This window comes from Betta splendens, chromosome 10, assembly GCF_900634795.4.
Source record: "Betta splendens chromosome 10, fBetSpl5.4, whole genome shotgun sequence".
Lineage (NCBI taxonomy): Eukaryota > Metazoa > Chordata > Actinopteri > Anabantiformes > Osphronemidae > Betta > Betta splendens.
Genome location: NC_040890.2, coordinates 15091118 through 15105232, shown reverse-complemented (window position 1 = coordinate 15105232; position 14115 = coordinate 15091118). Strand labels below are relative to the sequence as shown.

General features: G+C 41.7%; 1 protein-coding gene across 12 annotated transcripts in view; it reads left to right on the top strand.

Annotated features, from left to right (window-relative positions):
• Window positions 1-14115, top strand: part of diaph2 (diaphanous-related formin 2) — a 279374-nt gene that overhangs the window by 173518 nt on the left and 91741 nt on the right. For all 12 annotated transcript variants that reach the window (XM_029164826.3, XM_029164824.3, XM_029164823.3 and 9 more), the window contains one exon: window positions 4204-4333. In XM_029164826.3, the coding sequence (XP_029020659.1) occupies window positions 4204-4333 (130 nt within the window). The remainder of the gene's footprint in view (window positions 1-4203; window positions 4334-14115) is intronic.

Genomic DNA, 14115 nt, shown 5'->3' with positions numbered 1-14115 from the left:
CGTTATAAATCCACTGTCTAATTAAGCACTAATCAAATAAGATAAATAAATAACAAACATTATGAGGCATGGATGTTGAGCCAGCGAAGGCAGCATCCATGTCTGCTGCCAGGTAATATCACAGCATGCAGAGGTGTGAAAGAGAGGACTGGCAGCCGTGCAGGCGCAGCTATACTAAGCACAACAAAGCCCTTGAAGCAGCTACACACACGCAGCGACACGAGAGCTTCCTCTCCTCTGTGTTCTGAGAGAAGGATTCCTTAAGCAGAGCTGGGAGAGGAGACTGTCAGCCCCAGTATCACCGGTGTCACACTGAAAACAGCCTCATGAGCTCGGGTTGCATGACGGCACCGAAGCACAACCGCAAGCGCGACACGGCCCAGCAAGCTGCTATTTGGGAGGAGATGCTGTTATTATGAACAGGAATTAGTGGAATCGAATCGTTTTATAGTTCAAGTCAGAACTCAAAAACAGCCTTTCATTTTTTTTTTTGATATTTGACATATTTTTAATCCGCTAACATTTTAAAACAACAAAGTGTTTGAGTTGTATAAATTTTGTAACTCTGATACAGTACGTCTCTTGCTTTAAACATTGATCTTTTTTGACTAAAACATAGTTACGTCTACAAAATCAACCACAGAATGATTTCGTTTTACCCCAGTGAGCTTTGTTGCCACGCTGCTGTTTACCTCAGGCAGCCGTTCGGTGTCTTATGTAAATGGCGATTTGACCGGGGGCACGTTTTGGGCTGCCAGCATGTGTGGAGAAATCACAGCGGTACGTGCAGCAAGCAGCAACAGGACCCCCCCCCCCAGCGCAGCCTGTGGTCCGGCGAACTGCCACGACGAAATAAAAGGAGGTGGAAAACCGTTTTTTTACTTTAAATATTTTGATATGGCCGATATTTGCTGTTAAAACTGATGCGCAGGGAAACAGTGAAGACAGGTCCAGGCTTCATGTGTGAAAAGGGCCTGGTTTGGCAGCGTCCCGTGCGCCTTGGTATTCCAGCAGGCACGCTGAATCAGTGTGGAGTGTCAGAGCCTGGCGACGCCTCAGGGGGCTGATTGGGCCATTATTGATGGACAAGAAAAAAGTGTGCTTTCTCACTTTAGTCAATCAAGTAAATGGCCCCCTGGGTGGCAGGTCTAGGGTACCTAATGGCCTCATCAGGGGAGGAGGGGGCTGTTGGGAATGAGCAGCATGGGGAAGGGCACGGGCAGAGCCACCTTCACCTTCCACCTCCAGCCCCTCGTTCTGCCAAGGACACGACTCCTCCGGGAACATTCACTCTACCTTTTAAAGAGAGTAAGGGAGTAATGGAGAATGGAGTCCGTGTCCCCACAGTTTAGTCTGAATAAGATGTAAGCAAATTACAATTTAGTCACTGTTGACTATTTCCATAATGAAATATATTGGGTAAATGGATACAACCATCTGCTGTCTGAGGCAAAACAAATAAATATTGTTTCTCTTGGGCCATATTCCTGTCATAATGAAAGAAAAACAAATTCACAGCCTCTGTTTAATAATTAAAGACCACATGGCAATGATTTATGATCAATTTATGTTGTGCACTACAGACTTGAACACTTAACGTTGTAAAAGGCAGTCATCACTGTGACTTTGTGCCCCGCTTTTAAAACGCAGAAACGTCCTCGACTGGGATTAGTGTTAGAAAAAACGGCGTTATCATCCAGTTCAGATTCAGTTCACGCAGCTCACATAACTGTCTCATGTTTTCTGTGTGCTGATACCATATGTTCATACTGCACATACTCACCTACTGTACATGTGCTCGTCTGCAGCTCCGGCAACAAAAGTTAAATTGAGCAATCACTACCCACAATCCCTCTGTTCCTCTGCGGCTTCTATATTCCCATTGACTCTTCTTCTTTTGGTGGATAATTGTTGTGTTAATTGTTTGTTTTAGACAAAGAAATTTTAATTAAAACTATAATACACCTCCCTGCTTTATATAGTCAGTGTGTTGTAATGCGATGCACTCGCTAGCGAGGGATTTAAGCCGAATCCATCTCAAGGCACTTTATCTTATGAAAGATGAAGTGATATCGCTGTTTGGGATTCAGCAGCACAATAATGAAGCATTGTTTTTACATTTACTTCAAATAAGCAGATTTGTTTGTTGGAGCAGCTTTATGCGCCTCACATCCAGTTATACTGTTAATACAATAAAGGATGACACATACTGTAGGCAGCTCATGTGAAAAGTCAAATATTTGAAGTAAAACTTAGAAAGTAGCCTAAGCTCTTTAACCAGAGGATATGAAATCTGTCTGTCTCTGATAGTTAAAGCCTTTTCATTTTTATTCTGCGGCACACTTGGATAAGGAACCAACCCGAATAAAACGGGCCCTGGACGCTGGCGTAAACCAGCCCCATGTCCTCGTGCTCAGATGCAGCAGCTCCGGCTGCAGGTCGCCCGACGCCTGCACCGGCTCTGATAGTGTGATAGTGATATCAGTATCACACAGCGGGCTGGATGTAGGGCTCCACTCACAGACACGGACACCGGCTGATTCCCTTTAATGTACACAGCCATCAGAGTTTGATATGGTGTTTGTAATGATTCAGTGTTTATTAGAAACCTGCATGATCAAAGCTTCATTACTGTAAGCAGTGATGGGATGTCATCAGGGTTACACACAGCGATGCAGTTGAGGCTCATTAGGCGGTGGATATGCCTGCTCTGTGCTCTTGGTCCAGTCATTCTATGTCAATGATATTTAGCACGCTCCCAGTTACATGTGATGACTTTAATGACCACTGTATTACTCCAATCAATGTGGTTTTGCCAAGTAAACTGTCTGCGCTCAATAAAATCCTAAATTGCATCCACCCCCTCCCTGGCATAGGCGCCAGATTAGTTCAGGTTAAAGATCCCACTCTGAATTATTAACATGTTTTTACCAGCGAGGCAGTGGACAATCTGCCGCTCTGTAGAGATGCAGTTTATACTGGACCACTGGGCTGCATCATTCTGAGTTGTGGTTTATATGAAAATAGTTTTTATGAATATGCATAACTGTGGTAAATTTACCCCAGCTCACCCTCCTGTCGTTAGATATTGCTAGTATGAGGTAGCAAATCAAATCAAAACAGCAGAGATGCACTTCTTTGTTCAGCAATGGCAGTTTGGGGTACAACTACAAGCACATTTAAATTTTAAATCCATGAACTTAAATTGTAATTACCAAACGTGAACAAATGATCGATGCTGGTCTAATGAAAGTATGTGGGTGTGTCTCTTTGTATAGTTGTGTGTCGGTGGGACGCCTCTGATTGTGTGTGTGTGTACTGTATGTGTGTGTGTGTGTGTGTGTGTGTGTGTGTGTGTGTGTGTGTGTGTGTGTGTGTGTGTGTACATGGGCACATGTGTGGGCATGTCCAACTGCAAGCTGTTTACAGCACAGATATTATCAGTATGAGTACACAGAGGTGGGTTGTGCTAATTAGCTTTCCCAGCATGCCATTCAAACAGCATGGCAATCACAGTGGGGAATGAATATGGAACACGTTTCCTATGTGTATGAATAGCCACACACACACACACACACACACACACACTAGTACAGTAGTATCCTGATTCAAACTCTGCCTCACTGATGCTTTATTCCCATGGGTGTGGTATAATTTTATGTACGACGGTAGCGAGGGGCTGCAATTAAGAACCATTTCATAATATGTCAGTTAATTCTATATTAGTGAGGCTGTTATATAAAGATCCTAAAGAAACCTATGGAGGCTGCATTTTAAAAGCCAGAAAAAATTTTCTGAAGCATTTTTTTGCTTTATACTGTATTTTTAAACTGTAATAATGAACAAAAAAGCAAATGGAATCCCTACACATGTTAACTTTGTCCTTAATCTCCTTCCTCCTACTGCAGAGCTCATGTTAACACCAGCGTTTGCACAGTGTATGCCTTCATTAGCCCAGGTTTGGTCTCCGCATAACCACTGTCATGCACTTGTGTCAGGAGCAGTGATCCTCTGCTAGCATGCTCTTTATTATAGGCCTGAGCAGCCGTTTCTATAGACTGTCACGTAGACTTCTCACTCTCTGATGTGTGACATCTGATTTCCTGCCCATTCAACATACTGTACATCACCTTAAGGTTGGAGTAATTGTGTGTGTAGACATTTGGGCAAATGAATGACTTCCTTTCTTTTATGCCCGTTTAGCTGAGAGACATCAAATCCGTCAGTCAGAATACAACACTTCTTAACTTCCTGGCTGAGAAGTGCGAGGAGAATTACCCGGAGATGATGGGCTTCGCAGATGAGCTGGAGCACGTGGAGAGTGCCAGCAAAGGTACTGCACGTCTCACACATGTGTCACAGTCCCCACACAAGGTTTAACCGCCTTCACCATCTGATGAAGAGTCTGGGGAACGCTACAGCAGGAAATTCAGCCGCTTGAAACGTTTCCCTACATACACTGCACAGATTAACACAGCGGCGCATTCATTGCTTTTAGTAGATTTCCAGCACATTTTCACCTCTAATCTATTTCGTTGCTTAATGACAGCTAGCTCTCCGTCTTCGCGACAGGAAAAGAACTGTTTGTCTGGCCACACTGTCATTCAGCCTGTCAATAAACTAATTCCACTCTAATTCTATTCTCAAGCATTCGGTGGAGTCCCTGCAGGCTTATTTACTTTGTTAGCCTCGTAATTGGTTATTTAATCTAATTCAGCTAATTATGCACTTGACTGAGGCTGTCTGTCATTATTTAAGTGGACTGAATAGTCATCGCGCTTGTATATATTTGGATGTCTTTATGCACACATTTTGAGTTACATCAACTTTGTCAGTCCGTAAGTATGATTTTTTTCAAGGAGAAGCCAGTTAATTGACTGAGGAGCTATTTAAGGAGGCGAGTGGAAGAACAGCTTGCTCTGAGGAAGCGCCGAACCGCTCGTGTTTCACTGATCGACACGTACAATAAGTGGGATTTTCAGCCAGATACTGTAACAGTGCAGCGATAACATTACTGTAACTAAGTAGACACAGCCCAGTTCATCAGGAAACATCTGTAACACTTAATGTATTTTACTGTGACCTCAGAATGATTAATAGCGGTTATAGCTAAAATCTGTATTGATGAGCTTCTAAAAATTTCAATCTATTCACTCAGATAACAAAAACACATAGAGTTGGAGGCCTTTTTCTGTTTTTTCATGTTCTTTTTAAAAAGGAAATTTTTATAGTAAAACCCTGAACAAACTTAAAAACAACTCAGGACTAACCTAAAAAACGAAACTCTTACATTTAACGTTTGTTTAACCTCACCCTGTGTCCGTGTGTTCACAGTGAGCATAGATGTTTTATTTTTAATATTATAACCAATAACAGTCAGGACCGTAAAGCAGACAATGAATAAAAGCAGTGTTTGACTAAAAACCAAACCAAACAAAAGGCTATAAACACACTGTGCTTCTCTGAGTAGAATATTTTGTGTGTGATTTCTGATTGTTGATTGCTGACGTGGGAATTTACATGTAATTAATCTGCCATCTACACTATTTGGGAGCTGGTCAATTATTACAGCTCAGACCTGGATAATTTACCAAGAAATTCATTATTTCCCTAATTTCCCATAACTCCCTGACCACTAATCTGACTCTCCCAGTGCACAGTTTCTGAAACAATTGAATTTGCAAAATGCAAATTTATTTTATATTTTTTATTTCATTTTAACACCACCAATAAAATCTACCATAATGGTTTTACATAATATTTTAATGTTTACAGGTCTAATAATATATAAATGAAGGATGACTTAATTGTCATTGTCCTATTGTGACTGATATTAGAGTAATGAAATTAAAATGTGTTGTTTGTATTAGATGCAGAGCAACATTAGCAGTATATGAAGCTAACAGGACATCAGAAGGCTTAGAGCAGAAAGTGGCCTGGTGGAGCTAGAGGTTAACAATAACTGAGCAAGTCCAGCACAGAGATGTTCCCTGAGGACAGCGTCCTTTCTCTCAGGATTCAGCCTTTCTCTGAATACCTGGATCGAGGTCGGCTTTTAATTAGAATTCAAATGATTGTGTGACGAAGATGTTCCAGATCGGACGCAGATGAGGAGGGCAGTGCGCTGCAGCTTTAATGGAATATGAGCAGGAAATAATAAGATGGTTTCCAAACAGCTGTGTGAATTTTCAGATGCATCAACGTTGGGCCACATAACGCTTTTATGAAGCAAACCATCTGATGGGACTTATTGGATAATTATTAAATGACTAACTGTTGTTCCTTTGCGCCTTCTCATGAATGATTTGTCTGTGCTGCCTTTAGGGCCATGAAAGGGAAGAAAACATTGCTCTTCCTCTTTCTTTCAAAAGCACTGATTAAAGGAAGCCGGTAAAATGACAACCTGAGGAACAGACAAGGTCAAGATCCTGCCAGTATTTTCTGTGGTACAGAAGAACTTTTCTTTCCTCCAGACAGTTAAGTGGTGCTACAGATACTCTCTCACAACTCTGAATCTTTTGAAAGGGCTGGAGCCTGCGGACAGATATATCACATACAGCATATTGAAGTGTATTTGTTGTCATAGTACAATCTTTAACCTTGATCGTGAGCACTGAATCAAGTTCAGTCTTGACACCAGTACAATCGTTTTTTCCTTCTTGTTGTTAAGATAACAGCAGAGCAGTATTTGTTTTCAAGGCCACGTGGTTTAGTGGAGAAATAGGAAGTGTTCACTTACAATCATTAGGTTATTCAGGACTCCTGCAACAGCTTCAGCCGTCTGTCAGGAGCAGTAGCTGCTGCCATGTCGGATACTGATACATGAGAAGTTTGATGGTTGCTTATAGACGCTGAACCTGTTTTCTCTTGACTCAACCTGCATCGGAGAGTGATCGCATTTTGTACAGATTTTGAAATGATTCACTGGATTATTTATGTGTGAAGTTTATCATTGAATGGGCTCAGGTTAAACATGCACACGTGCGCTGTACCAACCCATCAGACAGCGGATCGATGCTCCTAAGGTGCATTTCCTGCTCATTTCTCTACAGTCTGCTGCCTCATTACTGTGTTTATATGGTGCAGTACTGTTGACTGTTTGCAATGTAAATGAAGCAATAATTGGCTAAATTTCATGTGCAGTAACTCTTTAACTCAATTTGATTTATTTAAGAGTTGTTAAGTGTTTTAACCTACGCCGAGGAGAGAAAGAGGCTGGAGTTTTCTTTACATACTACCTTAATAAAGTGATATTTTGTTAGGATTTATCAGTGATCACTGACATGATTCTCAGGCGCTCTGTCAATAGAGTATATGAGCTACAGTGGTTGTTGAATACTCACTTTACAGCTGTGGAGTTAAAGGTTTAAATTATTACTGCAGATCAGATTATAACTGTGCAAATCCATTTCCCAGTCACTTCCCTTCTTTTGTTCCTGGCTGAATTATTCTCTTAGTATCTTTATGACTCATTCTTCCATGATGACGACTTTGGTCAATATTAAACATATATATATATATATATGTACGGTGCAGTATGTACTGCACTGGAAATGCATTCATTCATAAACGTAATATTGGTTTTCGAGACTATAACCATTTGAAATGTAGTCACAGACTCCACTATTTTCAGACGTCTGACCTCATCTTAATAGCAGCGGCAAAGCTTTGGGAGAAGTGTCATTGGCCAATTTGCCTTGTTAAACCCCCCCCAGAGATGAATACGTGGGGCCTGACAATGGGAACTAAGTCTGTGTGGTGATTCCACTCAATCAGTGGTGCGCTGACAATCTGTCTTGACAATCCGGGAAAAGAGGAAATATGACACAAATGTTCTCATAAATCTATTTAGTATAAGGCATAGCCAAGGGCAAAGTACTTTGGAGCCTGTGAGAGAGAAAATGGAGAATGAGAGAAGAAAAAAAAAAGATGAACTCTGAGGATATTAATACCGCTGTGAATATATCTATTATCCACATTCATTTCAAGGCACTGCAGCATAATAAAGCAGTGCCCATTTCCCATTTAAACTTCTCGCAGTACTTGGCTCTGTATTACGTAGACAAAATGCCTTTCTGGATGGGGTGGAACACGGGAGGGATCATTTGTCTTTCCCTTTCAATGAGTTGCAGGGAATCATCGGGTTGAGGAGATATTCCCTCATGCCGGTCCAGGGAGCTTACGGAGGCAGCTGCACAAGCTTGAGGGAGAATGGAAATAATTCAAGCCGCACGCTTATAAATTGCTGGGACGGATTGAGAAATGTTGTCATTTTACTAAAGGGATGTTTGTCTTTGACAGATGGCTTCATGTGAAATTCAGGCTTTACATGCATGCGATTGCTGTTGTCAGGACGTGCTTCCTCACTTTATTTCGCTTTCATTCCTGCTCTTGGTGATCGTCACGGTGAACCCCATTCCTCCTGTTTCACTGTAGCAGTGTTGAACACAGTGTTTGGGTTAAGAAAACAAGTACACAGAAATAAAGGTTCTGAGTTCAGTGTTGTTTTTTTCATAGGTTTCTAATCAGCAAAGTATGTCCATCAGAACTGTAGTCTCTATGGCAACATAATAAATATTGTACCTATGTTGTGAAAGGAAACAGAGGCTGATTTTACAAAAGATTTCCTGTCAAACTGTTAATTTATTTAGTAGCTGAAGAATTGTATGTGTTTAATTATGTTTGTTCTCTTTTACTTAGTAATTATTTTATTTTTTTAATAAGCAAGTTATAGCAATTTAACACATAATAGCATAAATTAGTACACCATCTATTTAAAAATAAATACTTATGGATTTGTTTCTCTTGAAAATATTTGTATATATTTTACAATGATGAAGGAGCTGTGGCAAAATATCATGTCCTAACGAGTCACTGAGAAACGTCTAGTCCTAAACTTCTTCTTTGGCTGTGTGGTGTCATCATATCACCTGCTTCTTCAGTATGTGGACACAAAGGGAGCAACTTTCTTGTAGCTTTTTCCTTGATCTTTGTGAAGAACTTAATTTAATTCTGTGTATTTATATAGCACCAGAACCAAAGTTATCTCCAGCTTCTAATTGCATCAGTGGTTGTATTCCGTGCTGGTTACTGTCTGAATGAGCAGCTTTCCCTACTGGTCGCTTATGTACACACACACACACACACACACACACACACACACACACACACACACACACACACACACACACACACACACACACACACACACACACACACACTCTACTCTATGGCAACCAGCCTTTGCAAAACTAATAATAGTCATCTATTTCACAGCGAGGGAAATTTCCTGTTTTAGATTTGTAGTCAAACTTTTCCATTCTCCAAAAGAAGTAACTGAATGACAATCTGATTTAGGTGCAAATTAATATTCTCAATGGGAACTCCATTTGTCATTTAATCGTAGGAGTTAATAGGGTGTGGTATTATGCTCACAAATGTGAAACATTTCAAGTTTATTGCACTTTATGAAGTGGAAATTTTTAAAGTAGGTGAAGTAAAGTGAGTTTTTCCAAAATGTTTTTATGCAGTTTTTCATCTTTTGTTGCAGATCTGGTTGGTGTAAAACTGTATCTGCCACTGTTTCACAAATGCTTGTGTAGTAACCACAACATGATGCTATTGACCTGCTTCCACCAGCAGAGATGATAAAGATGCTGCTTCCACCCAGTCCGAAACCTTCCTGTGCCCAGTGATGCTGCTTGTGTCAGATCGCTCCGTCAGTGACACTCGTGTACAGTGAGTGTGACGTTCACGTCCTTCTCCACTAAACAGTTTGCCTTGGTTTTAATGATTGTGTGTTGAGTGCTCTGCTTGTGCACCTTTGCGTTCGGTGGCTGTTTTAGTGTCTGAGCACAGGGTGTTTTTCCTCGGAAGCTTTTCGTGTTTGAGAACTCATCATTTATACATCAGAGGAGTTGGGCAAAGGCTGGTTATATTATTGAAGACACGGTGTTCAGTAACACACCATAAATGACAGTCTTCAGAGCGCTGACACTCCCCATGATTTGACTGGACACCTTGTGTGCTCCTCTACATACAGAGGCTATTCAAAGCATAACCAACCAGCATTTTAATAATCTCCCTCACACCAACACATCATTTGGAAAAATTAGAGACTGATCTTGGTGTTTTTATTATGTCAATTCAATTCAAGAACATTGATTGCTTACCAGTATAGCATGAAGTGCATGTGGCCATCAGTCTTTTGACCGTCATCATCACAGCTTGAACAGGGAATGGTTTTCCCGCTGGTTGTTTGGGGCCAACTCATCCCTGCATCCTGAAATGGATATGGCAGGATCAGCGAGGAGCAGTGTAAATGGGCAGTCTGTCATAAGGAATATTAGGATGAGGAAACAGACCTGTCTAGCTCCACCGGACCCGGATGAGTGATGACCTCTGGAGAGTTTGGTCTTTTTTTTTCTCACTTCATGGTGGGTGACTAGTTCATTGTAAGACCAAAACAACTATTCTCTGGCTTTCATTTTTTTTGTTTCTCTCTGTCCGTCTCTCTTTTCCTCCACCTCTGCTTTCTTAAATCACAACTTTGGCCAGCCTATATGAATGTAGACAGAGATAGACACATGCAGTGAGGCCAGCAGCCCTGCTTAGCATCAGGCTCCAGTCCGTGACAGCAGATTTCAATGAGAGCTGACAATGGGGCCAGGAATGATAATAATGCTGTTTGCCAGCCTAGAAATCCAGCCTGTCACACTAGACCATTTTCTCATGCTGGGATTTTTCAATGAGCTGAGGTGAACAAGGAAGCTCTGTTTCACATCAGCTCTGTTTTTCTTTGCTAACTCATAACTAGAAGCAGTTCACTCCTGCAGATTAAACTTGTTGTAGTATTTCCGCAATTTACCCAAAGCTGAAGTGAACTGGGCTCCACAAGCCCTCTCATGCAGACCCGACTGAAACACAAACGCCAGCTACAGCGCCTACACTAGACAGCACGCTGTTCAGTAGAGGGACGCTTGTCACCTGTTGAACGTTATTGTACATTATATACTGTTATATTAGGCCTTATTACCAGTGACTGGTCCTGCTGTCCCTGCAGGAGCAGGACCACATCAGCATCAAATGCATTATGAGAGTGTTTGTAAATTGATAAATCTTATTTGGCAAAAACCTAAACATTAACTGAAGGGTTTCCAAATGACGACACCCTGCTTTGGAGCCGTGACGTGACATTTACACAGACACAGTTAAATCGGAGGAACTGGGACATATTTTCAATAGTCTGGTTTGGAAAGTACACGTTCAACTTGAGTTGCAGCTCAGGCTGTTCCTGTACTGCACCAGTGCAGTGGGGTATCTGTTCCCAGTGCCACTCCGCAGCTGATCAGGAGCCCAATGCATGAAATTATTAACATGCTACAGCAACTCCCAGTAACAGCGTCTGACAGATACCGTGGCTGCCGCGGCTCGGTCTTTCCCCGCGATCGCTATCTCCAGCGGGCCTCGCATAGTCTCACAATCCATTACCTGCATTTGGTGGAGACACTGCCACTTCTAGAAGCGCGCAGCTTAAGGCGTGGCGGACACGGGGCGTTTGTGGTGCAACAGAAACCTGGTTCCACTCCGGTTTCATGGGAAGATGTGCTGGAAAGTGTGTCAGGCCATTTAGCTTAGTACGATAATGACAAGAATTGATATACAAATGAGGAGGAGGATTATTATTATTGAATATATGACTAAAGCTCCCCTGAAGGCCCAGCGCTCATACCTACGTGCTCTCTTCCTCCTTTGGACATGTTGGGGTAGAGTTGTTGAGTTAAACCTCAGGCTGGAGCTCAGACCCTGCAGGACTGTGTAGGTGAGAAGTAAAATATTTAAATCATTTCTGTGTGATGCTTTTAGACTTAAGGCTCTTGTCTTGTAGGCTTTAAAGCTCCCTCCCACATTACACACAGTGTGTCTCGGTGCTGAGTTCACATCATTGCTGTACGGTTGTGTATTATCTTTTCATGCTCTTATTCTCAAAGGAGCAGGTTGTACATGTAGTGCAGACGTCTTTACCGAGTGGAAACAAACGTCTAAGCTGATTTCAAATCTTATTTTCCTATTGCAGGTATTACAATCGATACCAGTCCAGAAACACTATCCAGTTCAGCGCTGAGATTTTTAATGGCTGTGTGATTTGTTATAACAATTTACAGTAAATCAAGTTAGCAACATACAGTAACAGCAGAGGAGGAAGGAGGAGCTCTGTCGGGCCAGGCGTGTTTCTGTTCATCCACAAATCACACCGTGTCAGTAAATACACGCCAGGCCAGACGTGCAATTTGCCCAGGAAGGCAACAGGTCATTTATGACTCGCTCGTCATTGCATTATAGCGCCTCCATGTTTTTCTGTCCATTCCCTCCCACACTCCCTGCTTCTATTGACCACTGTCGGGGAAAACGTGTCTGCGGCTCAAATGCTGTTATAAAAGTCTTCAGTTTTCGCCAACCCCTATGTGTCAGCGCGGATTGATTTTTGGATACTAAATTGGGTCATTTTTATCATGGGCTGTCATCAATATATAATTCGAACACATGGCCTGAAGCAAGAATTGCAGGACTGCTCATAGGAGTTTTACTAGGCCCAGGGGAGTCGGCTCCCATGTGCCCCTATTAGTTGATGCATGCCACTATATCTGAAGATTCCACCATTGCATGTAATTTATACCCCCCACAGGAACAAAGGCATAGCAATATATTGGCACTGACTGCCTGTGCTGAAACATTTATGTGACACTTGTAGGTTTTTCAAGGGTCTGCGAGCGCTCTGCTTTGCTGTATCTGTCATGGAGAATCCTCCAGGTATGTGCTTGCAGTGTGCCACGCTTGTTTCTTTGTCTCGTCATTAAAGAGAATAATGCTCGCCTGCATCGTGAACTAGTTCCTAAACTATTCCACCTACGGTTGTGTTGCTCTGTAGCTTTTCACAGCGGTGCGAGTCATTGTTCCCTGGGAGTGATTCACACGGCTTTTAGCACTCGCTACACCTGTTGTTCTCAGCTTTGTGCGTTTAGTACCTTCAGTGTATACACTAACTAAAGCGACCTTCACATCAAAAGCGGCTTCCTTTGTTTGCAGAGACCACGTTGCGATTGTTTGGCTTTTCGATGTGAATCATAATGACCTATGTTTTTCTTCAGGCTTTAAGGAATGGCTTTAATTTAGCCACGCGCCCTTTATTTACAAGATAAATCTAACAGGCCCCGACTGTGACCTTTCTCTTACATGTCAATGATTTGCATTTTCTGTCCTTATTCTTTTGAGCTCTGTGATACAGAGTCACTGTGAGATCCATATTCAAATATTATTTAAATCAGTTGCACTTCATTTGCATAAGAAATTGAGGATTTGAAGCCAGGTCGCCTGCATACTGATCAGAGGGACAACCTTCACCGAGGAGAGGCCTGATATTGCAAATAAATAGGACAGGGTATTAATAATTGTCATGAAAGTGGTGTTGGGTATTGTGCACCAACATAACAGAGTGTTTTTCTCCCATGTAATGAATATTATATCATTCCCAACTCATTCACTTTCCGCTCAGGAAATTGTTATAGTGTCTTCAAATAGAGCGAATCAGTCATGGTGTGGATTTGAAACGTAAAATCACCTACAACGCAGCAGCTTTGCCACATATGTCATTTATGCGTCACTGTTGTGCTCTGAATGTTCAAATGTGCCCTGCCTGAAGTAATGAGTGAGATCACAACAGTTACAAGTTATTCACACTCTGTGGCACATATTTCATATTTTACCTATTTAGTTTTATTTTGGTATCCAATTAGTTTGTGAACATTTCTGAACAACATATAAAAAGTAATTTCTGCCTTAAGACAATTTCATTTATGTTTATTAATTAATTCTATTAAATTAGTTTTCATTCAAAAACAGAATATCAAAATGTAAAAGGTATGTTTTTCCACTGTGGCTGTCATTAAACTGGAAATGATTTCTAGGTTTCTATCCAGCCCTGTTCAGGTGTCTTGGTGTCCCTAGTTTTCCCCCTCTTCGCCTTGGCATGGCATACCAGCTGAGACCTGCTCTTTACAGAAAGGTCTGTTTTTATTCCACCAACTGAAGCAGAGGTAAGGAGGGACAGAATCGATT